General features: G+C 35.8%; 1 protein-coding gene across 3 annotated transcripts in view; it reads right to left on the minus strand.

The window, feature by feature from the left end:
• Window positions 1-24,763, minus strand: part of GABRG2 (gamma-aminobutyric acid type A receptor subunit gamma2) — a 120,939-nt gene that overhangs the window by 59,794 nt on the left and 36,382 nt on the right. For all 3 annotated transcript variants that reach the window (XM_060008426.1, XM_060008424.1, XM_060008427.1), the window contains exon 6: window positions 23,008-23,145. In XM_060008426.1, the coding sequence (XP_059864409.1) occupies window positions 23,008-23,145 (138 nt within the window). The remainder of the gene's footprint in view (window positions 1-23,007; window positions 23,146-24,763) is intronic.

The following is a 24,763-nucleotide window of genomic DNA, read 5'->3' on the forward strand; positions in this document are numbered from 1 at the left end:
CCTGATGTCTCAGTCTTTACTGGCACAAAGGGTGTGTGTGTGTGTGTGTGTGTGTGTGTGTGTGTGTGTGTGTGTGTGTGTGTGTGTGTGTGTGTGTGTGTGTGTGTGTTCAGCTCTGAGGGGTCCTTATGGATAATAATTAAGGCAATGATGACGATGCTTTGCACGTGCCACACTCCCAACTTGTTGTAAAGCATTTTCACATCCATTCTCTCATTTGATTATCTCCATACATTTTTGAGAAAGGACTCCAGCTAATGTCATGTACATCTTACTGATAAGAAACTGATACACAAAGGGATTTGATCAAGGATATAATGTAGCATGTTAGAGGCAGTCCTGGAAGTAGAACCTGGGTTTTAAGACTCTCTACTCCAGCTTTCCTTTCACCACTCCATAATATTTCAACTAATACTGCATGGTATTACACCATCAAAAAAGCTAAGCCAATGTAACTTACTCCTCAGAAAGCAACGATTGCCAACATTTTCTAGCAAACACAGAAAGTAGCAGTAGGTCACCTTTTAACTCAGTCATTCTTTCCCTCTTGATTTTTATTTTTCTTCTTTCTATTTTACTTCAATATCTGATGCAAGAGAGAGGAGCTGCCAAAGTAAACTTTTGAGTTATAGAACTTAACAAAGAGGCTTGGATGAGACCTGGAAACCAATGATTAGGTGCTTCATTTCCTATGAAACTAGCTGCGAGACCTTAGGTAAGCCATTTTACTTCTCTGGACTTCATTTCTTTAATCTTGGAAATAAGGTAACTTGACTGGGCAAGTCCAGGGTCTCTTTGACTTGGGTATTTTTGTCTTTGTTTCATAACTATGGCATAGAGCAGGGGTCCCCAACCCCCAGGCCGTGGACCACTACTGGTCCGGGGCCTGTTAGGAACTGGGTCGCACGGCAGGAGGTGAGCGGCGGACAAGCAAGCGAAGCTTCATCTGCCGCTCCCCACCGCTCCCATTACTGCCTGAACTACTAACCCCCATCCGTGGAAAAACTGTCTTCCACAAAACCGGTCCCTGGTGCCAAAAATGTTGGGGACTGCTGGTACAGAGTATTGTTAGTAATGCAAAGTGAAAAATAATGAACTCCTCTGATGCATCTAGCAAATGTGTGTGTGTGTTAGACACTCCAAATTACTCAGGGTCAGTCAACAAGTCAGCTTAATATCACTTTCCCAAATCCTCAAGCACTTTTCTTCCAAAGCCACTTTATGGGACAGCTATTAAAAGAGCACTCCCACTCACACTTCTGCTTTTTGCACACAATTCAGCTTTCTCCCTTTTCTTTGGTCTAACTGGAAGGTTACAAAGCAAACAGGAGTGGATCATTGCATCAATCACTACCTTCTACAAACTTTCAATAAATTATAAATACTTTTCTCAGAGTCATTAAATATGCCTGGAATTTTCATGCAGAAACTTTTTTTTTTAATTTCAAGAGTTAGAGAGAGGAAAATATAATTATCTTATGATCATATTGTCATCTATCTCCGAAACTATTCACAATTTCCTAAGCATTTTCAGATACTTACCTCAGTTAAGTCTCATAGCAACTCTGATAGGACAATTATAACTCTTCCATTTTACAGATAAGCAAAGTAAGGTGCAAGAGGTTAAATGATTTGCCCAGATGTATATACCTATTAATAAGGTCTGCTAGGACTTAAGGCCAGACCTTCTCGCTCCTAACCAAATATTTTTTTTCCCTTCAAATTTTACTAAGAGTGATGTTTTACTAATATAATATTGATTTAATTTTATCCAGAGTTTTCCCCGAGTCGTAGATACTATTTCTAGTATCTAGAAAGTATTTTACCAAGCTTTGTTCAACATACTTCTATTACTTCCTCATTCTTATCTTTGTAAGAAGAAAACTGGACCTATCAGGTTAGAGTCAGTTATCAACACTCTGAATATTGCCATCAACTTGAAAAACAAAACATACCAGGTTGTTACAATACGCAAATCACATAAGGTACCTTGAAAACATGTGTCCTTTATTATGTGTTACACATACACACACAACACACACACATCTATTCATGTGAATAGCCTTCTTCCTTAATGAAAAAGAAATCGCTACGTCCTACAAATGAGACCCAACAAAAACTCTATGACCCTCTCTCAGAGCACAGGTTCAAATCCTAGCTCTGCCACTTACCAGCTATGTGATCACAGAAATAACAATAAGATCTACCTTCTAAAGCTGTTGCAGGTTTACATAAATCTTGAAAAGTACTTAGCATAGTGCCCGTTGCATGTGAACTGCTCAGTGAAAGCTGTCTTTAACGTACACATGATCATATCATTATCAACACTATTTATTTCTGTGTAGATTAGTAGTGGCAGATTTTTTAGAACCAAAATATCTCCTACTATTCACTAATACAGTATAGCCAATGAAATGAAAATTTCTTTTTATATTAGCTTAGTCTTAGGTAGTGGCCAGGGTATAGTAGCTTGGGGACATAGATGCCCATTGATTAGTTCTAGTTCCATTATAACCAGCCATGTGGAAATATTTTAAATTATTGGTAGCACTATATTTCATGTACTTCATCTATGAAACAGAGGAACAGAATTAATTGTAAGAATGTTTCAGAGAGGAAGTAGTTAAAATTGTAGCACACTATTAAGATTAAATAAAAGAAAGCATTTAAGTTTTACTTGAAACCACTTTGTTTATACTCTTTTCTAACATAGGACTATTAGAAATATTAAGGATTTTTTTCCATGCAGAAAGTTACAGTAATCAAGAAAGCTTGACCTTTTCATTATTTTGTGGCCATTCATTATTAAATCATGTTCAATTATCTCCCCCTCCTGACAAAAGGATGATTCTGGTTTATTGTTTCTTAGAAGTTACCACCGCCTAATATCTGTAAAATTGAATCTAGTATGGGACCAATATTTACAGACTTGTTTTCCATTATAATTAATAAAGCTGTCCCAGCAGTACAGCAAGGGAAATCTTCCCCAGATTTATAAAACTTGACAGTTCCCATCACCTTATGATAATTTTCATGTTAATATTGTGTCTTCTTACCTGCTCCTTCTGAAGCCAATTTTACATAAATCATGGCTCTAGGTCATTGACAAAGTGAAGCAGGCTTGTCAAAAACAAGAGGAGAATTCCTTTTCAAGAGGAGTATTCTCAGAGTAAGAGACATTTTTATGCCTGGGCTCTATTTTCTTTGAGAGTAACTCATTCCTTTCCCTTGCTGGGGGTGACTTATCCTGACGTGTGATCTCAAGCTATAGGTACTTACATGGCCAGGTAGGCTGGCTAGGTATAGCATGAAGAATTATACTAATGGGAAATTTTGGTTACAGTTTTGTAGTTTTAAATATTTGCTGTCTTTTTCTACCAAATCCATCCCTATAGAGGCCTTCACTTGTGGCCCTTTGTCTAAGAGAAGCATGCATCCCACCTTATAGACTTCAGGGTTGCTCATGTGACTTGCTTTGGCAAAAACAAATGATTTATGCCTATCAAGCAACAGTAACTTCTTTTTTTTCAGTAACTCTACCACTTTATTGACTTTAGCCAACAGCAGAATATCTAATATATTAACAAAAAAGTACTACTGGTTGTTATCAAAATTCTGCCAATACATTGTTTACTTTTACTTTGAATTTCATTTTATTTATTTTTTATACAGCAGGTTGTTATTAGTTATCTATTTTATACATATTAGTGTATACATGTCAATCTTAATCTCCCAATTCATCCCACCACCACCACCACCCCACGCCGCTTTCCCCCCTTGGTGTCCATACATTTGTTCCCTACATCTGTGTCTCTATTTCTGCCCTGCTAACCGGTTCATCTGTACCATTTCTCTAGGTTCCACATATATGGGTTAATATACGATATTTGTTTTTCTCTTTCTGACTTACTTCACTCTGTATGACAGTCTCTAGATCCATCCACGTCTCTACAAATGACCCAATTTCATTCCGTTTTATGGCTGAGTAATATTCCATTGTATATATGTGCCACATTTTATTTATCCATCCCTCTGTCAATGGGCATATAGGTTGTTTCCATGACCTGGCTATTGTAAATAGTGCTGCAATGAACATTGTGGTACATGACTCTTTTTGAATTATGGTTTTCTCAGGGTATATGCCCAGTAGTGGGATTGCTGGGTCATATGGTAGTTCTATTTGTAGATTTTTAAGGAACCTCCATACTGTTCTCCAGGGTGGCGATATCAATTTACATTCCCACCAACAATGCAAGAGGGTTCCCCTTTCTCCACACCCTCTCCACCATTTGTTGATTGTAAATTTTTTGATAATGGCCATTCTGACTGGTGTGAGGTGATACCTCATTGTAGTTTTGACTTGCATTTCTCTAATGATTGGTGACACTGAGCATCCTTTCATGTGTTTGTTGGCAATTTGTATATCTTCTTTGGAAAAATGTCTATTCAGATCTTCTGCCAATTTTTGGACTGGGTTGTTTGTTTTTTTGATATTGAGCTGCATGAGTTGCTTGTATATTTTGGAGATTAATCCTTTGTCAGTTGCTTCATTTGCAAATATTTCCTCCCATTCTGAGGGTTGTCCTTTTGTCTGTTTATGGTTTCCTTTGCTGTGCAAAAGCTTTGAAGTTTCATTAGGTCCCATTTGTTTATTTTTGTTTTTATTTCCATTTCTCTAGGAGGTGGGTCAAAAAGGATCTTGCTGTGATTTATGTCATAGAGTGTTCTAACTAAGTTTTCCTCTAAGAGGCTTATAGTGTCTGGTCTTACATTTAGGTCTTTAATCCATTTTGAGTTTATTTTTGTGTACAGTGTTAGAAGTGTTCTAATTTGATTCTTTTACATGTAGCTGTCTAGTTTTCCCAGCACCACTTATTGAATAGACTGTCTTTTCTCCATTGTTCATCCTTGCCTCGTTTGTCATAGATTAGTTGACCATTGGTGCGTGGGCGTATCTCTGGGCTTTCTATCCTGTTCCATTGATTTATATTTCTATTTTTATGCCAGTACCATACTGTCTTGATTACTATGGCTTTGTACTATAGTCTGAAATCAGGGAGTCTGATTCCTCCAGCTCTGTTGTTTTCCCTCAAGATTGTTTTGGCTATTCATGGTCTTTTGTGTCTCCATACAAATTGTGAAATTTTTTGTTCTAGTTCTGTAAAAAATGCCACTGGTAATTTCATAGGGCTTACATTGAATCTGTAGATTGCTTTGGGTAGTATAGTCATTTTCACAATATTTATTCGTCCAATCCAAGAACATGGTAAATCTCTCCATCTGTTTGTGTCATCTTTGATTTCTTTCATCAGTGTCTTATACTTTTCTCAGTACAGGTCTTTTACCTGCTTAGGTAGGTTTATTCCCAGGTATTTTATCTTTTTTGTTGTTGCAGTAGTGAATGGGATTGTTTCCTTAATTCCTCTTTCTGATCTTTTGTTGTTAGTGTATAGGAATGCAAGAGATTTCTTTGCATTAATTTTGTATCCTGCAATTTTACCAAACTCATTGATTAGCTCTAGTAGTTTTCTGTTGGCAGCTTTAGGATTCTCTATGTGTAGTATCATGTCATCTGCAAACAGTGACAGTTTTACTTCTTCTTTTCCAATTTGTGTTCCTTTTATTTCTTTTTCTTCTCTGATTGTAGTGGCTAGGACTTCCAAACCTATGTTGAATAGTAGTGGTGAGAGTGGACAACCTGGTCTTGTTCCTGATCTTAGAGGAAATGCTTTCAGTTTTTGACCATTGAGAATGATGTTTCCTGTGGGTTTGTCACATATGGCTATTATTATGTTGAGGTAGGTTCCCTCTGAGCCCACTTTCTGGAGAGTTTTTATTATAAATGGGAGTTGAATTTTGTCAAAAGATTTTTCTGCATCTATTGAGATGATCATATGGTTTTTCTCCTTCAATTTGTTAATATGGTGTATCACATTGATTGATTTGTGTATACTGAAGAATCCTTGCATCCCTGGGATAAATCCCACTTGATCATGGTGTATGATCCTTTTCATGTATTCTTGGATTCAGCTTGCTAGTATTTTGTTGAGGATTTTTGTGTCTATTTTCATCACTGATATTGGCCTGTAATTTTCTTTTCTTGTAGTATCTTTGGTTTGGTATCAGGTGATGGTGGCTTCACAGGATGAGTCTGAAAGTGTTCCTTTTCCTGCAATTTTTTGGAATAGTTTCAGAAGGATACGTGTTAACTCTTGTCTAAATGTTTGGTACAATTCACCTGTGAAGCCATCTGGTCCTGGACTTTTGTTTGTTGGAAGATTTTTAATCATAGTTTCAATTTCATTACTTGTGATTGGTCTGTTCATTTTTTCTATTCTTTCCTGGTTCAGTCGTGGACTGAAATTCTAAGAATTTGTCCATTTCTTCCAGTTTGTCCATTTTATTAGCATAGAGTGCTTGTAGTAAGCTCTTATGATGCTTTGTATTTCTGCGGTGTCCACTGTAACTTCTTTTTCATTTCTAATTTTATTGATTTGAGTCCTCTCCCCTTTTTCTTGATGAGTCTGGCTAAAGGATTATCAATTTTGTTTATCTTCTCAAAGAACAAGCTTTTAGTTTTATTGATCTTTGCTATTGTTTTCTTTGTTTCTGTTTCATTTATTTCTGCTCTGATCATTATGAGCTCTTTCCTTCTGCTAACTTTGGGGCTTTTTGTTCTTTGTCTGATTGCTTTAGGTGTAAGGTTAGGTTGTTTATTTGAGATTTTTCCTGTTTCTTGAGGTAGGATTGTATTGCTATAAATTTCCCTCTTAGAACTGCTTTTGCTGCATCCCATAGATTTTGTATCGTCGTGTTTTCATTGTAACTTGTCTCTAGGTATTTTCTGATTTCCTCTTTGATTTCTTCAGTGATCTCTTGGTTATTTAGTAACGTATTGTTTAGCCTTCATGCGTTTGTGTTTTTTTATATTTTTTCTCTGTAACTGATTTCTAATCTCATAGCATTGTGGTTGGAAAAAGATGCTTCATATGATTTCAATTTTCTTTATTATTATTATTATTATTTTTTTTTGCATTATGTGGGCCTCTCACTGTTGTGGCCTCTCCCAGTGTAGAGCACAGGCTCCGGACATGCAGGCTCAGCAGCCATGGCTCACGGGCCTAGCTGCTCCGTGGCATGTGGGATCTTCCCGGACCGGGGCATGAACCCGAGTCCCCTGCATCAGCAGGCGGACTCTCAACCACTGCACCACCAGGGAAGCCTGATTTCAATTTTCTTAAATTTACTGAGGCTTGATTTGTGACCCAAGATGTGACCTATCCTTGAGAATGTTCCATGTGCACTTAAGAACAAAGTGTAATCTGCTCTTTTTGGATGGAATGTCCTATAAATATCAATTTAATCTGTCTGTTCTATTGTGTCATTTATAGTTTGTGTTCTTATTAACTTTCTGTCCATTGTTGTAAGTGAGGTGTTAAAATCCCCCACTATTATTGTGTTACTGTTGATTTCCTCTTTTATAGCTGTTAGCAGTTGCCTTAGGTATTGAGGTGCTCCTATGTTGGGTGCATAAATATTTATAATTGTTATATGCTCTTCTTGGATTGATCTCTTGATCTTATGTAGTGTCCTTCCTTGTCTCTTGTAACATTCTTTATTTGAAAGTCTATTTTACCTGATATGAGTATTGCTACTCCAGCTTTTGATTTCCATTAGCATGGAATTCTTTTTCTCTCCCCTCACTTTCTTTCTGTATGTGTCCCTTGGTCTGAAGTGGGTGTCTTGTAGATAGCATATATATATATGGGTACTGTTTTCGTATCCATTCAGCGAGCCTATGTCTTTTGGTTGGAGCATTTAATCCATTCACGTTTAATGTAACTGTCGATATGTATGTTCCTGTTACCATTTTCTTGATTGTTATGGGTTTGTTTTTGTATGTCCTTTTCTTCTCTTGTGTTTCCCACTTAGAGAAGTTTCTTTAGCATTTGTTGTAGAGCTGGTTTGGTGGTGCTGAATTCTCTTAGCTTTTGCTTGTCAGTAAAGCTTTTGATTTCTCCATCGAATCTGAATGAAATCCTTTCCAGGTAGAGTAATCTTGGATGTAGGTTCTTCCCTTTCATTACTTTAAATATATCATGCCACACCCTTCTGGGAGTTTGCTGAGAAATCCGCTATTAACCTTTTGGGAGTTCCCTTGTATGTTATTTGTCATTTTTCCCTTGCTGCTTTCAATAATTTTTCTTTGTCTTTAATTTTTGTCTATTTATTACTATGTGTCTTGGCATGTTTCTCCTTGGGTTTATCCTGCCTGGGACTCTCTGCACTCCCTGGACTTGATTAACTATTTCCTTTCCCACGTTAGGGAAGTTTTTGACTATAATATCTTCAAGTATTTTCTCAGGTCCTTTCTATCTCTCCTCTCCTTCTGGGGCCCCTATTATACGGTTGTTGTTGTGTTTAATGTTGTCCCAGAGGTCTCATAGGCTGTCTTAATTTCTTTTCATTCTTTTTTCTTTTTTCTGTCCCACGGCAGTGAATTCCACCATTCTGTGTTCCAGGTCACTTATCCGTTCTTCTTCCTCAGTTATTCTGCTATGGATTCTTTCTAGTGTATTTTTCATTTCAGTTATTATATTGTTCACCTGTTTGTTTGTTCTTTTTTTTTTAACATCTTTATTGGAGTACAATTGCTTTACAATGGTGTGTTAGTTTCTGCTTTATAACAAAGTGAATCAGTTATACATATATACGTTCCCATATCTCTTTCCTCTTGCATCTCCCTCCCTTCCACCCTCCCTATCCCACCCCTCTAGGTGGTCACAAAGCACTGAGCTGATCTCCCTGTGCTATGCAGCTGCTTCCCACTAGCTATCTATTTTACATTTGGTAGTGTATATATGTCCATGCCACTCTCTCACTTTGTCACAGCTTACCCTTACCCCTCCCCATATCCTCAAGTCCATTCTCTAGTAGGTCTGTGTCTTTATTCCTGTCTTACCCCTAGGTTCTTCATGACATTTTTTTTTCTTAGATTCCATATATATGTGTTAGCGTATTGTATCTGTCTTTCTCTTTCTGACTTACTTCACTCTGTATGACAGACTCTAGGTCCATTCACCTCATTACAAATAGCTCAATTTCATTTCTTTTTATGGCTGAGTAATATTCCATTGTATATATGTGCCACATCTTCTTTATCCATTCATCCGATGATGGACACTTAAGTTGTTTCCATCTCCTGACTATTGTAAATAGAGCTGCAATGAACATTTTGGTACATGACTCTTTTTGAATTATGGGTTCTCAGGGTATATGCCCAGTAGTGGGATTACTGGGTCATATGGTAGTTCTATTTGTAGTTTTTTAAGGAATCTCCATACTGTTCTCCATAGTGGCTGTACCAATTTACATACCCACCAGCAGTGCAAGAGGGTTCCCTTTTCTCCACACCCTCTCCAGCAGTTATTGTTTCTAGATTTTTTGATGATGGACATTTTGACCGGTGTGAGATGATATCTCATTGTAGTTTTGATTTGCATTTCCCTAATGATTAGTGACGTTGAGCATTCTTTCATGTGTTTGTTGGCAGTCTGTATATCTTCTTTGGAGAATTGTCTATTTAGGTCTTCTGCCCATTTTTGGATTGGGTTGTTTTTTTGTTATTGAGCTGCATGAGCTGCTTGTAAATTTTGGAGATAAATCTTTTGTCTGTTGCTTCATTTGCAAATATTTTCTCCCATTCTGAGGGCTGTCTTTTGGTCTTGTTTATGGTTTCCATTTGTTCTTTAATTCTTCTAGGTGTTTGTTGTTTAATTATTCTAGGTCTTTGTTAAACATTTCTTGCATCTTCTCCATCTTTGCCTTCATTCTTTTTCCGAGTTCCTGGATCATCATCAGTATCATTATTCTGAACTCTTTTTCTGGAAGGTTGACTATCTCCACTTCATTTAGTTGTTTTCCTGGGGTTTTACGTTGTTCCTTCATCTGGTACATAGTCTTCTGCCTTTTTATTTTTTCTCTTTCTGTGAATGTGGTTTTCGTTCCACAGGCTGCAGAATTGTAGTTCTTCTTGCTTCTTCAAGCAGAAACTTTAAGAATCATTTTATTCTTTTGTTATTTCACCTTTGACTCTGAGAATGGCATGCCACAGAATGAAAAAGCACAGCGGAAAGAGCAATACAAGAATATGTATAATATTATGTATAAATTTTAAACCACTAAGATTTGAGGGTTATTTTCTATCATAGCATAGTCTAGCTTGACCTGACAAATACAGTCTGATTCTACCTTACATGTGTGCAGTCAACTTACATAGATAGATAGATAGATAGATGCCATAACAATAAAGAGAAAAGAAATTACACACTAGGCAAAAATATAGCCAAGGACAAGTCTTTCTGCAAACACAAATTCAGAACAGCTCAGTCATCACTGGATTGGAAAACTGGCCTCTCAGAAAACACAGGTATCTGTTTAGTAACTTATTCTATGGTCTTGGAAGAAGTCTCTATCCTTTCTGGATACTTTTCTACAAGATTGCTTGTACATCATGCCACCTGGGTGATGAATATCACCTTATAGAATTACTGTGAAAAGTGAATGAGATGATATATATATATATATATATATATATATATATATATATATATATATATATATATATATATATATATATATATAAAGGTCTTACGAATGCTAGCACATTATATTCTTGTTATTATTACAGAGTTGGTAGTATCAGTACTATTTTAATGGACTGCTGATTCATAGCAGCCCAATTTATATAATTAAACACAAAATAATAAATTAAGTTCATACCATGTGCTCTTGATTGCAAGTGTTATTTCTGTTTGAGGAGGCCAGGTGTCTATTCTTTCTCTTCTATGAAAGCCATGTCACAGCCATTGTCCTATCTTCATCCTCTGCAATTTCTCATTCACATGAATTCAATGAAATTCCACCCTCGCTATTCACACCCACGGTGGGCCTATTTTTCCCAGGCCAAATTCATTTTTTTCATACCTTACCTAATTTACCAACCATCTCTATGGCAAACCCCTGGGCCTCTTCCCCCACAATAGCTCCCAGAGTTCTCTATACTTGACAGATAAACTAGATCTATTAATTGCTGAGTTTTACAGAATAAGAAAACATGAAGAAATTTCTCTTAGGAACTCATGGGAACATGGAAAACCTAAATACCCACCAGACATTTGCTTTATGACAGAGCTGCTAAATATCAGGAAATACAGAACAGCATTTTAGGGGTGAAAAGGATCTTCACATTTAATCTAGTTAAATTTTTTATTTTGAGATGAAGATATTGAGGGCTGAAAGAGAAGATGACTTGCTCAGGGCCATTCAACTATATGGTAACACAACCACAAAGGAAACGCTTAAAAGGAATCATAGTTTTTTTTGTGCTATATCCAGTTGCCTTATTTTATCAAAGAAGATAAGGAAAAAGTGTTCATTGGCTATGCAAGGCTGCTAATCAGTAATGTGCAGGAAAACTGCAACACACGTTTTAGTTGCTTAGATGTAAGCTGAAAGAAAAAAAAGGAAAATACAGAGACGACTAGATGCACAGATGTCCATATATAGAACTTCACAACTCTGTTTAAAATCCATTTTCCATGAAAGCAGGTGGTAGAGATAAACTGAATGAACTTAAAATCAATTTACATTGCATATGCTAGATATTTATGATAAATAAACCCATTTGTAGAATGTGAAAAGCAAGTGAGACCTAGGTTGGCTAGGTTCTGACACTTCTCTGCAACTCACTGTCTACTCTCAGGCAAACCTTGGTTGATTAATAGTTTTCACATTCATTTCTTACAGTATCATTTTGTGATAGAAATTCTCTCCGCCTATTAAAAGTAAATGAATATTCTTCATTTCCACAGATACGTATTTGTTCTCATTTGGGAAATGATTATCTTTTATTTCCCCCTATTTCGAGTGAGATATATATAGTTCGAATGAGATGCATACAGCTTTCTAAAATAAGGAAACAGTAGTTCAAGAAGAAAATCATATAGTCCTGAAAATACAACAGGGGGTGTTAGGAATTTTGGTAAAGGAGATTGTGTGCCCACTAGGACAGGTGAGAATTCAACTCTAACCAATCATTTTCAAATGCAAATGACAACCCAGATATTTAAGATGTAAAGATGTTTAAGATTTGCATATGAAATTTCTCAATTGTTCAATGCTGACAGAAATAAATAAAATTTAACTCTGTCCATGTCTAATTATCTGTGCTATAGGCCGTGGTTACACAACTGACTACCAAATTACAAACAGTGACTTTTACCTCTTTGGAGTAATTACCCAAAGTAAAATTACAACTGGCCTTAATTTTTGATATTTAGCCCTAAAATTTTATTTTTCTATCAATCTAATTTTACTCTCAGTCACTAATACTGGTAACAAGAAATCACCAACTTAGAAAATGTAATCAAGTGGTTACAATTAATGTTCGTGATTGCATTATATGTTTAGCAAGGAGGTATTTCACAGCTCATGCATTACACATTGTCTTTTATATTACAAAGCTCTTCACCACTTAGCAGTGAACAGTAGATATGATGAAAATCAAAGTGGATGGTGCTGTAAGTCATACGAGTAAAGGCAGATTAGAAATCATGTTTGGAAACTATTCCAGTAAACTCAGTTATCTACATTGAAGCTTTCGTCTTATTATCAATGTCATTTATTATATTTCAGTATTCACAAATAAAGATACCATCTTATAGAGCTGATAGAGAAATGCTTACGGGCAAAACAATTAGGTTTGTGCAGGGTAGGGGAGAAGAACTAGAGAAAATGCTATTTTTAGTATTTCTTTGACATTATTCTGAGAGATGATGTATAACAAGGAGTAGTTAATTTGGGGGTGGATCAATTCGGAGACAAATGTGAAAAATTAAACATTTATGATGTGGTTTATACGTTAAACATGAAGCACTGTCAGTTTCTTGAATAACAGAGACACCATATATAAAAGTAAACAAGGGGACTTCCCTCACAGTTGAGTGGTTAAGACTCCATGCTTTCACTGCAGGGGGTGCAGGTTTGATCCCTGGTCAGGGAACTAAAATCCCACATGCCGCAAGGCATGGCCAGGAGAAAAAAAAAAAGAACAAAATAATGCCATTTGCAACAACATGGATGCAACTAGACATTATCATACTAAGTGAAGTCAGAAAGAGAAAGACAAATACCCTATGATATCACTTATATATGGAATCTAAAATATGACACAAATGAACCAATCTATGAAACAGAAAGAGACTCACAGACATAGAGATCAGACTTGTGGCTGCCAAGGGGGAGGGGAGGAGGGAGAGGGATGCACTGGGAGTTTGGGGTTGGTAGATGCAAACTATTATATTTAGAATGGATAAACAAGGTCCTACTGTATAACACAGACAGGGAACTATATTCAAAATCCTGTGATAAACCATAATGGAAAAGAATTTAAAAAAACATATATATGCGTATAATTGAGTCACTTTGCTGTACAGCACAGATTGGCACAGCATTGGCATAACTATACTTCAATAAAAAAAATTTTTTTAAGTAAGCAAAAAAATAATATACTTAGTCATGCTTAACATATATGTCAATTCTCTTGGGCTTTTCTGATCTCTTTCTGCCCTGGATTAATAAAACTAACTGTTCTTGATTTCCTAAACGAGATAGACTTCAGGAGTGGCAAATGAGAATAGTGAACAGATTCTGCTCAGCCCCAGCATGTATACCCCAGAAATGCTTTTCCGGGCTATTACACCTGCAGTGTGCTGTGACCTTCCTAATAACCTCCTTTTGAAGAAAAGAAAGTTAAGTGTAAAACAAAATTAAAAAAACCAAAGCATTATTTTCCTCACTGCTATTTGATGCCCTTTTCAGTCTCTGACATGCTCAAATTTGCATAGCTGCAATGCTGGATAGCATTATTTTCTGAAAATGCAAAAATAAGATGAAGGAATTATTTGACTGCATCAAATAGAGTGAAAGAAACATTCAGTGAGTCTGTGTACAGAGCACAATGTCTATAGAGTCAGTCTCCACCATCTCACATTTTCATGTTTTAAAAAATTATTTAATGGTTTACATTTATTTGGGGACAGCAGCTGAACAGGAGAGCTCTTTTAGTTGGATCAGTCACATTGATGAACATGTCTTCTAAATGTAGCAAAAGAAGAATTTCGATTGAATTAGGAAACACCATATACTTGGATAAAAATTAATGTTGTCTTGACCTGGTTGGTCTTGATAGACAGTCAAAATAAGATATTAGTCCTCAAAATTACTGTAAATAGTAGTCATGCAATCCTTTTATTATGTTTTCTTTCTGATGAGACTTTTCTGCAAGTAACACTATTATACAAATATACTGGATCCAACAGTTTCTTAGTTAAGGCCAGATTTGCCTGGTGATCCATAGGTTCACTTAGAAGTGAATAATAATAACTTATAAGCAATAAATATGTTTCTGAAAAAGTAAAATATTGTTGCTAAATTGTTTCTCACTTGATTTTATTGCCCCAGGTAAATATAATTGCTATTCCTATAAGTTAACATTTTGTTGATATATGTATATAGTTATCATATTAAATGCTATTACTTCATTGCACTGTCTCCATAAAAGTAGCTATTATCAAGTTTAGAAATAACATTTTTATTTTAATTGATTCATCTCTTTACCTCATGTGTTTGTGAAAGGCAGTGGGGTAAAAACTTGGGATCTGGGTAAATAACTCTATTGAATAGCCTTGAACAAATTATGTAGCTCCTCTAAACTTAAGTTGCTTCATCTGTAAAATGAAAAATATTACTTCTCTGAGAAGCTTGTGAGAAATAAAATGATGTCACACATGTTTCACAGATGCTAGAAAGTCATAAAACCCACTGTCCCTTCCTAGCATACAACTGAGCTACACTTCCCAGACCCACTTTTATCTCCACAGGAACACACAGCTAGTTCTTGCCCACGGAATGTAAGCAGAAATGAAATTTGTCACCTTGAAAACAAACAATCTTCCTTAGACTTCCTATGACTCCTCTGTGCAGCCCCTCTCCACCTCTGAAGCCCCATTTCCTCACTAGGTACTGTCAGAGCAACCTTGGAATTTAAAATTCCAATGTGGGATTATTATTATTTTTTTTTTTTTTGCTGTACGCGGGTCTCTCACTGCTGCGGCCTCTCCCACTGCAGAGCACAGGCTCCGGACGCGCAGGCTCAGGGGCCATGGATCACAGGCCCAGCCGCTCTGCGGCACGTGGGATCTTCCCGGACCGGGGCACGAACCCATATCCCCTGCATCGGCAGGCGGACCCTCAACCACTGCGCCACCAGGGAAGCCCCAATGTGGGATTATTTTTTTAATAGTTAAACCTTTTTTTTATTTCAAGTATAGTTGATTTACAATATTGTGCTAGTTTCTGCTGGACAGCAAAGTGATTTTGTTAGATATATATATTCTTTTTCATATTCTTTTCCATTATAGGTTATTACAAGATATTGAATATAGTTCCCTATGCTATACAGTAGGACCTTGTTGTTTATCTATTTTATATACAGTAATTTGTATCTGCTAATCCCAAACTCCTAGTTTATCCCTCCCCCACCTTTCACCTTGGTAACCATAAATTTGTTTTCTTTGTCTTCAAGTCTGTTTCTGTTTTGTAAATAAGTTCATGTTATCATATTTTAGATTCCACATTTAAGTGATATCATAGGGTATTTGTATTTCTCTTTCTAACTTACTTCACTTAGTATAATTTCTAGGTCCATCCATGTTGCTGCGAATGACATTATTTCATTCTTTTTTTGTGGCTGAGTAATATTCCATTGTATATATGTACCACATCTTCTTTTCCATTCATCTGTTGATAGACATTTAGGTTGCTTCCATGTCTTGGCTACTGTAAATAGTGCTGCAGTGAACACTGGGGTGCATGTATCTTTTCGAATTAGAGTTTTCTCCAGATATATACCCAGAAATGGGATTGCTGGATCATATGGTAACTCTATTTTTAGTTTTTTAAGGAACCTCCATACTGTTTTCCATAATAGTTGCACCAATTTGCATTCCAATGTGGAAGTTTTAAATGTAGTACATGAATATTCCAGTATATATATATACTAATAACAAAACAGATTTTTAAAAAGGAGTGGGAATGTCATCCCTTTTAAGTTAAAAGCCTAAAGGAGTTTATCTTTGCATTTGACTTGCTTTGAAATTGTTGAAAACTTGATGAAGGGAAACATTCTAGGAAATCATTAATTTATAAAGAAAGTTACTCCTACATTGAGACATCTATAGTGTAACCTTGGTTACATCAAAGATTATAAATAAGTCCAAGGACTTTAAAGAAGCATCTAGTCAAATGCATTCTCTTTAGAAATAAGGAATTTTCATCCCAGAAAGGGCAAGTGACTTCTCCATGGCCATTCCTCACCCAGCTCTTTATGTAATCCATTCATTTTCCTCTCCTGAAACCAAAGTTAATTTTTCTAAATTGAAGCTTAAAAATAAAATAAAAATCTATTACTGTGCAGTCTTTCACACTGATTTCATTTAATATATTAGGTTGCTTCAAGTAGTTTGAAAAGTTTATTATTGACTAAAATGGGCTCACAACTTACTGTGATTCCAAAGTAACCCAAGACTGTAGGACTGGGTTACAGTTGTTTATTTCTCTCCTATCATTTAGGTTTATTAATTTTTTTATTCCAATCTCTTCAATAAAACAATTACCATTAACTTATATATGTTTTCATTTCTCTTTTTATTCCCCCCACAATAGTTTATGTCAATGATGAGTATCTTTACCTGTGTTTGCCAAAGACATATAAGTTAAAACACAGCCTAGAAGATGGAGCTATTTTTTTCTTTTTAAAAAATTAATTTATTTAATTTATTTATTTTTGGCTGTGTTGGTCTTCATTGCTGCGCATGGGCTTTCTCTAGTTGCGGTGAGCGGAGGCTCCTCTTCATTGTGGTGCGCGGGCTTCTCATTGCAGTGGCTTCTCTTGTTGCAGAGCACGGGCTCTAGGTGCACGGGCTTCAGTAGTTGTGGTGCACAGGATTAGTTGCTCTGCGGCATGTGGGATCTTCCTGGACCAGGGCTTGAACCCGTGTCCCCTGCATTGACAGGTGGACTCTTAACCACTGTGCCACCAGGGAAGCCCTATTTTTTTTTTCTATTTGGAGAATTATTTGACCAATATGTATACACTGATATAGGCAGAGAAGGTTGAACTTGAGCTTAGTATTAAGAAAAATGAGCACGAAGACGTGAAATAGGTTCAACTTATCCAAAAAACCTCAAGAAAATAAAGGATATGGTGTGAGAATAATGGGCAATATTTGAAGATATAGGGTAGATTACATATATTTTAGAAATTAAGCAACAAACATGGACTTCATCCACGGAGCTGGTGTTTCTAAAATTGTGGTCTGCATGCCACTGTTGAAAAGTCACATGAACTTAGTGGTACAGAGTTCTTTTTTAAATTTTATTTTAGTATTTATGCATTTCTTGTAATAGAAATCAAGAAAATAAAACTTGCACATGGAATCAAAGCCAAAAAGGTGGGTTAAAGACAAAAAGGAAGTATATAATAGTTAATGTACATGGGAATGCCAAAAAACTATGAAACAATGACGTTTACATTTCTAAGGACGAAATGGAAGATTTAATGGTTTTCTAGACTTATCATGGTGACCATTTTGAAATGTATAGAAATATGTTGTGTACCAGGAACTAACATAGTGTTGGAGGTCAATTAGACTTCAAAAACAAACAAACAACCTCATAGGAAAAAAAGATCAGATTTGTGGTTATTAGAAGCGGGGGTGGTGGGAGGGAGAACTGGATGAATGTAGCCAAAAGGTATAAACTTCCAGTTATAAGATAAATAAATACTAGGCATGTAATGTACAACATGACAAATTAACACTGCTATATGTTATATTTATAAGTTAAGAGAGTAAATCCTAACCATCACAAGGAAAACATTTTGTTTTCTATTTTTTTAATTTATTATGTATATGAGATTATTGATGTTCACTAAAGTTATGATGGTAATCATTTCATGATCTATTTACATCAAATCATTATGCTGTATACCTTAAACTTATACAGTTCTGTATGTCAATTATATCTCAATAAAACTGGAAGAAAAAAGATTTAACGTTTTTCTAGTGTAGGAAGTACATGATATATTTCTTTTTGATTCATAATAATGGCAATGGTGTCCCAAGAAGGTAGGTTCTCCTAAGAAACTCATTTGCCCATTTTTCTAACCCACATCTCAGGATGAGAACATCAGGAACAAAGCTCTGCTTGATACCAAAAATCATGTAGATAATTTGGTGAAATGTCCATGGCAATATGACTAGAAAGAACAGGTCTTCTACTTGAGAGAAAACAATGAGTAATGGAAAAATATACAGAATTCTGCATTTCTTATTTAATTGAGGGAAATTTTATGGTTTTATCAATATAATTGTCACAAGCAATCCATTTTATAATTACCTACTAATCAACAACTCTAAGCAAATCACCAGGCTAATAGCATCATGGATACAAAGATGATTAAAAGAAGGCTTCCACTGGGAAGTCTATGACTAACTGGAATGAGAGGGCAGAAAAGAGGGAATAAAACAACTGATAAAAAAATATAAGGTGGAAATTCTGTTTTCATAAAGTAGGTGAAAATGCCCCGGGGGAGTCTGATGATGATGATGATGGTGCCTTCCATTTACTGAGTCCTTTCTATGTGTTAGGCACAATTTTAAGCATTTTCAGTGCATTATCTTACTTAATCCTGAGAGTAACCCTGTAACATTGGTGATATTGAGCTTAGATATATTCAGTAATGTATACAAATCAGTGTTCAAACCTGAGCTGTCTGGCTCCAAGAGTGCGCATTCTGGCATTAAGGTCTGAAAGGTTTCAATGAAGAGAAGCTGTTTTTTTATGTTTTAAAGTCATAAAGAAGGTAGGGCTGAGTTGATAAGCCATTCAAAAAAGAAAGGAGACTGAAATTCAATGTGTGTATAGGATTAGCTATTTATATTCATAAAAATATTAACAAAGTAGTTCTGTCACAAGCTGAGAAATTATAGAAAACCAAGCTGGAAGGTTCCTGAGATCAGGGGCTTACATATTAGGAACAATAGCTTGTGCTGAATTGAATCTCCTGAATTCTTGGGACATGAGGAAAGCCGTGGTTCAGGAAGACTTACTGGGACACAGTGCGAATAAAAATAGTGCAGTGGTTAAAAGCATGAGTCTGAAAGCAAACCACCTGAATTCATGTCCCAGCTGCCAAATCTGATCCCTGCAAGTAAATGAACCCCTAGAAGTCTGTTTCCTTAACCGCAGTGATACCTTCAGTGTTAATGACATTAAATATGACTATGGTAATGAGAATTAAAGTAGGTCATGTATATAAAGTGTTTGCTATGGTACATGTAGTTAGTGCTCAGTAAGTGCTAGCTTTTATGACTAATGTATAAAGGATAGACTGTAGAAAAGAGAGACTGACAGCAGGGATGTAGTTTAATAGGCTCCCAGCAGAGTCCAGATGAGAACAGACACGATCGTGAACTAGGACAGTGGCAATGGCAACTGAAAAGAGGACAGTTACGCAAGATATTTCAGAGGTATACGTGTCTTCATGATTCATTAGATGTGGGAGGCAGACATGTGACTGAGTGTTCACGCCTGGCTCACTGGGACAATGACGGTGCTATTACCACATACAGAGCAATCAGGAAGAGGTGATGGTTTGAAGAGAAATCATGGATCCAGAATCTATCTTGATGTATTGACCAAGAATTAAAGGTATTCTTCAAGTCTTATCAATCTACCACCGAGGCAATATTTTTTCTCAGGAGTGACACACATATAAATGGTGATAAAGATGATTCAGGTGGTGTATACAGAATTATCACATAGCCTCGAATTATGTGTAAGAAAATTCCTTCCTGCTTCTTCTACCCTTCTGTTTAAACCAAGGAAGTGTTTTACTTTGGTGCTAGTTACCCTCTTCCTTTTCTCTACTATCTCTTTCTTTCTTTTTCCACATACTCAGAGCCCAGGGAACACAAATATGTGCACTTAAAATTTAAGAACATTTGTTCACTTTTCATTATATTCTTATACCAATTTCTATTTATGTCAAATGCTTCTCATTTTCCAATTATGGTCCTAATGTGAATTTTCCTTTAAAAAAATCATTTTACTAATAACAAGGAATCAATTTAAAGAACAAATATACTAAGGAACCCACAGTACAGTCACCACTTAGATATAACAAAATCATGAAAGGTAGACTTGAATGAGTGAAGGTTAGCAATCTTCGCAGTAAACTAGGCCTAATTTTAGGCACTATTCTCTCCTAGTTTTGACAGAGGCTTCTCAAAGGGAGATACATTTACTATAAGTCTAAGAGAAAACCACATTGTTGTAATGGTCAAGATTCAAAAAGGCTATAATTTTGATCTTCTGATAACTTCCCAAGAAAGTTGTTAATATAACTTCCCTGTAGATATTAACTAGTTATGGAGCCATGCTTTGAAGATAAGAATGGCATCAGAAATAAAACAAAGATCACACAGAAACTTTCAATCATTACAAAATCAACTGTCACAATAATCAGGCTGCCTGTCGGCATTGGTGTTAACTTTCAACTCAGCCCTTTCTCTTCCCAGAGGCAACTGGAATGATACCACACACAAAAAACAAACCAGCGAGAGCAGGGAGTGTACAAGAAGACCAAGGTGGAGGCTAACCCCCATATTAAAATTCACAAGGAGTTGATACAATCAATTAAATGATGCTACTCAATATCAAATCTGATATCAATACGGTTTTGCTTTGATTTCTCTAGGAAGAGTGATAGCCTTGTGATACCTTGATAAATTTTCTTGCCATGCTTTAAGTAAATAGAGTATTTTCTTTTGGATGTATCTCTTATTAGACAGTAAATACTCTAGATTATTCTCAGTATGAGACTTTGGGAAGGGGATGATGTCAAACCCTATGATATAAAGCCAACACTTCCCTCACCACTGTTTGGTTTTAACGCCACTCCGGGCTTACATGACTGAACAAAAGATCTGCTAGTCATAAATTTGTGGGTTCTGTTTTAGGGTGCTGTAATAATTATACAGATATGAATATACAACAGAACTTAATGCCCAATTTCTTATTCTGGAAGCATACAGACTTAGAGGTTATTTTTACATGTGCTGTCTCACAGATGGAAGACCTGTTCTAAGGCAGTCCTGAATCTGTTTTGGGGACCAAAATAAAGACTGTTCTAGTACTTGATGGTCAGTATTTCCAATGAATAAGTGAACATAAGGCCACATTTTAAAAATAAACTAGAGCATTTCTTTGATTTTATTTCAGATTCTTTTTGCAACATAAGAATTTTTTGTTTTGAAGAAATCTGCAAATGCCAAAAACAATGTTAGTTTTTGATTTAGAGGATGATGCTTATAAAGGTAGAATCTTAAATTTCCATTTCTGTCTAGGTCTGTAATTTGTTTCTCCTTGTACAACAGACCAAGGCCTTTTTCTAAATTAGTCAACACAAAAATATGTCCTATTAATTTCAGGAGGAAGACAATCAGGTATGCATGAATAAATCAATAGAAAACAGCTTAATTCATGGTAACAAATACAAAAAGTATGTCTTAATATGGTAAGCTATGAACACAATGTTTATATTTGAAATTAGGACATTTAAATTCACGTAACTTTAGAAAGGAGCAGCTGGAATAATCTATATGGAATATGCACTCAGGGGCTCCCCTGGTGGCGCAGTGGTTGGGAATCTGCCTGCCAATGCAGGGGACACGGGTTAGAGCCCTGGTCTGGGAAGATCCCACATGCCGCGAAGCAACTAAGGCCTGTGAGCCACAATTACTGAGCCTGCGCATCTGGAGCCTGTGCTCTGCAACAAGAGAGGCCGCGACAGTGAGAGGCCTGCGCGCCGCAATGAGGAGCGGCCCCCGCTTGCCACAACTAGAGAAAGCCCTCGCACAGAAACGAAGACCCAACACAGCCAAAAATAAATTAATTAATTTTAAAAAAAATTTTTAAAAAATACGCACTCAGCATTGCAGAGGGTTTGTATTAACCTATAGCCACCCATGAGACAGATCTGGTCTGGAAATATGTTTGACTTACCCCACATGGTTTTTTAAATCACCTTCAATTAATACCATTAAAAATTATGATATTTGATATAAAAATACTATAGATTTTTAGTTTCTCTTGAAAAAAACTGAAGTCCTGACCACATTAGGTCCCATGCATACTTGATATTTATAACTAATACTATTAGGCACTACTACTTATTGAATGCTAAGTGTTAGGTATCATTCTAAGCATTTTACCTTTTTTTTTTTTTAAATACATACAGTATGACTGTGAGGCAGATCTTTTGTCCACATTGGTTATCTGTGAGAGCTGGTCCCCTGAGAAATTCAGTAATTTCTTAAAATATGTAGCTGGTAAATGATGGAGTTGGGATTTGAACCCAGGCCTGACACCAAAACCCAGTCCCTTATTCACTGATGAAGCCAGTTCAAAATATTTAATTACTGAACATGGAATTAGTCATATCCACTCTGGTCACTTTTCTGCATTTTTGAGAAGTTAATCTTCTCCATGTGATACTTTAAATATGAAATATATTTCTTAAAAGAAACATTATGCCTATTAAGTATTTTCTTCTTTTTAATAACTGTTACTTATTTTTCATAAGGGAATTAAGCAAATAATTTGCTTATCCAATTTGAATCTAATTTGCTTTAAATTGATAAAATCCATTTATATTTATGTATTATACTAGAATACCAGTTATCATTTTCTCTAGTAAATGAAAACACTTCATTTAATTTTCTGAATATCATTTCTAGACAAGTGTTGAGAGCTTCTAAATCATATACACCAGAATTCAAACTCTGGAAGGGTCACTCAAAATTATTTTCAAGTGCGTCTTACCAGAAGTTGTCTTCACTACTTCAGTGGTATTTCTCAGTCCAACAAATGAAAATTGATAAAGCCTCCAAGATCTTGTGTCCCCCACTTCAACAGAACTACGCTTCCATTGATAGACAATTTCTTCACGTGGATAGCCATCTGCCATGAGATAAGAAAGCACACATTTTAAATGATTAAAAATGAACATATGTGGCAACCACCTTCTATGAACAAGACACTGAGGGAGATACCAAGAGAGATAGTTTTGACTTCGATGAGGATCTTGGACTAAAGAGCATTACCATATGGAAGATCAATACAATTTCCCATATCCTAATGGAAAATTAGATTTAAAAACCATGAGGCCAAAATTACCCATGAAAAGCACTTAAATTGCATAGAAGGTATACTATACATGGTTTTATATATACTATACACATACTTTACATTGTCTGGGGTAAGATATAAAAAGTAGCCAGTATATAGTACATATGCAAGATATTGTTTATGGTGAAACCGAGTCAACAGGGCAAGATTTTGAGAGTCATGCAGAAAACAGAAAATAATGGAAGAAGAGCAGACTCAAATCCCTCCCCAGGGCATGTCCTTGGAATAGAAGATGATTGGGAAAAATTACCTCAACTATTTACATTATTCTCTCTCTCAATTTGTTGAGGCTTCATTTTAATATACACAGAAATCTGCAACTAAAAGCAGTAAGTAGAAATGCCGAGGAGAAGATACCAATGAGAACTATGTAGATTCCTTACAGCTCAGTTATGTTCAGCCAAAACAACAGAAAGCATTCATGAAAGAAATATTACCCTGATAATATAATGATTATCAGTACCTTTTCCTAGCCATAATATCCCAGAAAGCTTTCTCAATTTTTCTTCTAAATTATTCATTTACTTATGGGGATGATGATCATACTTATTTCATGGAATTGATGGTCAATATATATTTGCTGAATGCATAAACATAATTTTATAAGTAAGCTGCAGAATAAACTCAAGTAAGATAGATAGATAAATGATAAAACTAGAAATCTTCTCAATTGTTTATCTTCTAATAATGCTGTGGAAAGGTAATTTTGATTATGGAGGCTGATTGACTTCTTGGAATAAAATCCCTTGTTTCCTTTTTTTCCTTTCTTTTGGTCCAACTCTTTGTCCACTATATTTTATTAATAAGAAGAAAGAAAAAAGAAAGCCGAATCCCCAGATTGCTATTGAGTGGTGGTATAGCATGCTGGTAGGGCTGGATGTGGTGAAAACTGAGAATACGAATGATAATATTAAGGAACTTCCTATGGAGAACATGTTGGTGATTGAACTGTTTTAATAGCAATAAGTAATATTAAGTTGATTTGGGGTTCAGAAGACAATTGTCAATCAGGAATCTGATGGCATAGAAATCACTATTTCTTAAGGTTTAGCTGACTCAGTAGAGGAGCAGTCCCAGTTGGAAAATTAAAAGAAAAGAAATCCAATCTCCTAAACCTTAGGTAAGCTTTCACTAAAAAATATTCTATTCTTGGATGAAGTAGAACATATGAAGTAAGATTTATAATGGAAATTTTTCTCAATATATATAATATACAGTGAAGTTTTCCTTCGGTTCTCTCTGGAAATGATGTTTATTGAAAACAGGTGATTGGTTTTCTCATCTTTTTTCTTTCTTTCTTTTTTTTTTTTGAAAGTATTGTTATTATGATTTAGTTGGTTCTTAGGAGTCTCCATCACTCCCTGGCTGGGAGATTATATCTATATTAAAA

Source organism: Delphinus delphis, chromosome 3 (genome assembly GCF_949987515.2).
Source record: "Delphinus delphis chromosome 3, mDelDel1.2, whole genome shotgun sequence".
NCBI lineage: Eukaryota > Metazoa > Chordata > Mammalia > Artiodactyla > Delphinidae > Delphinus > Delphinus delphis.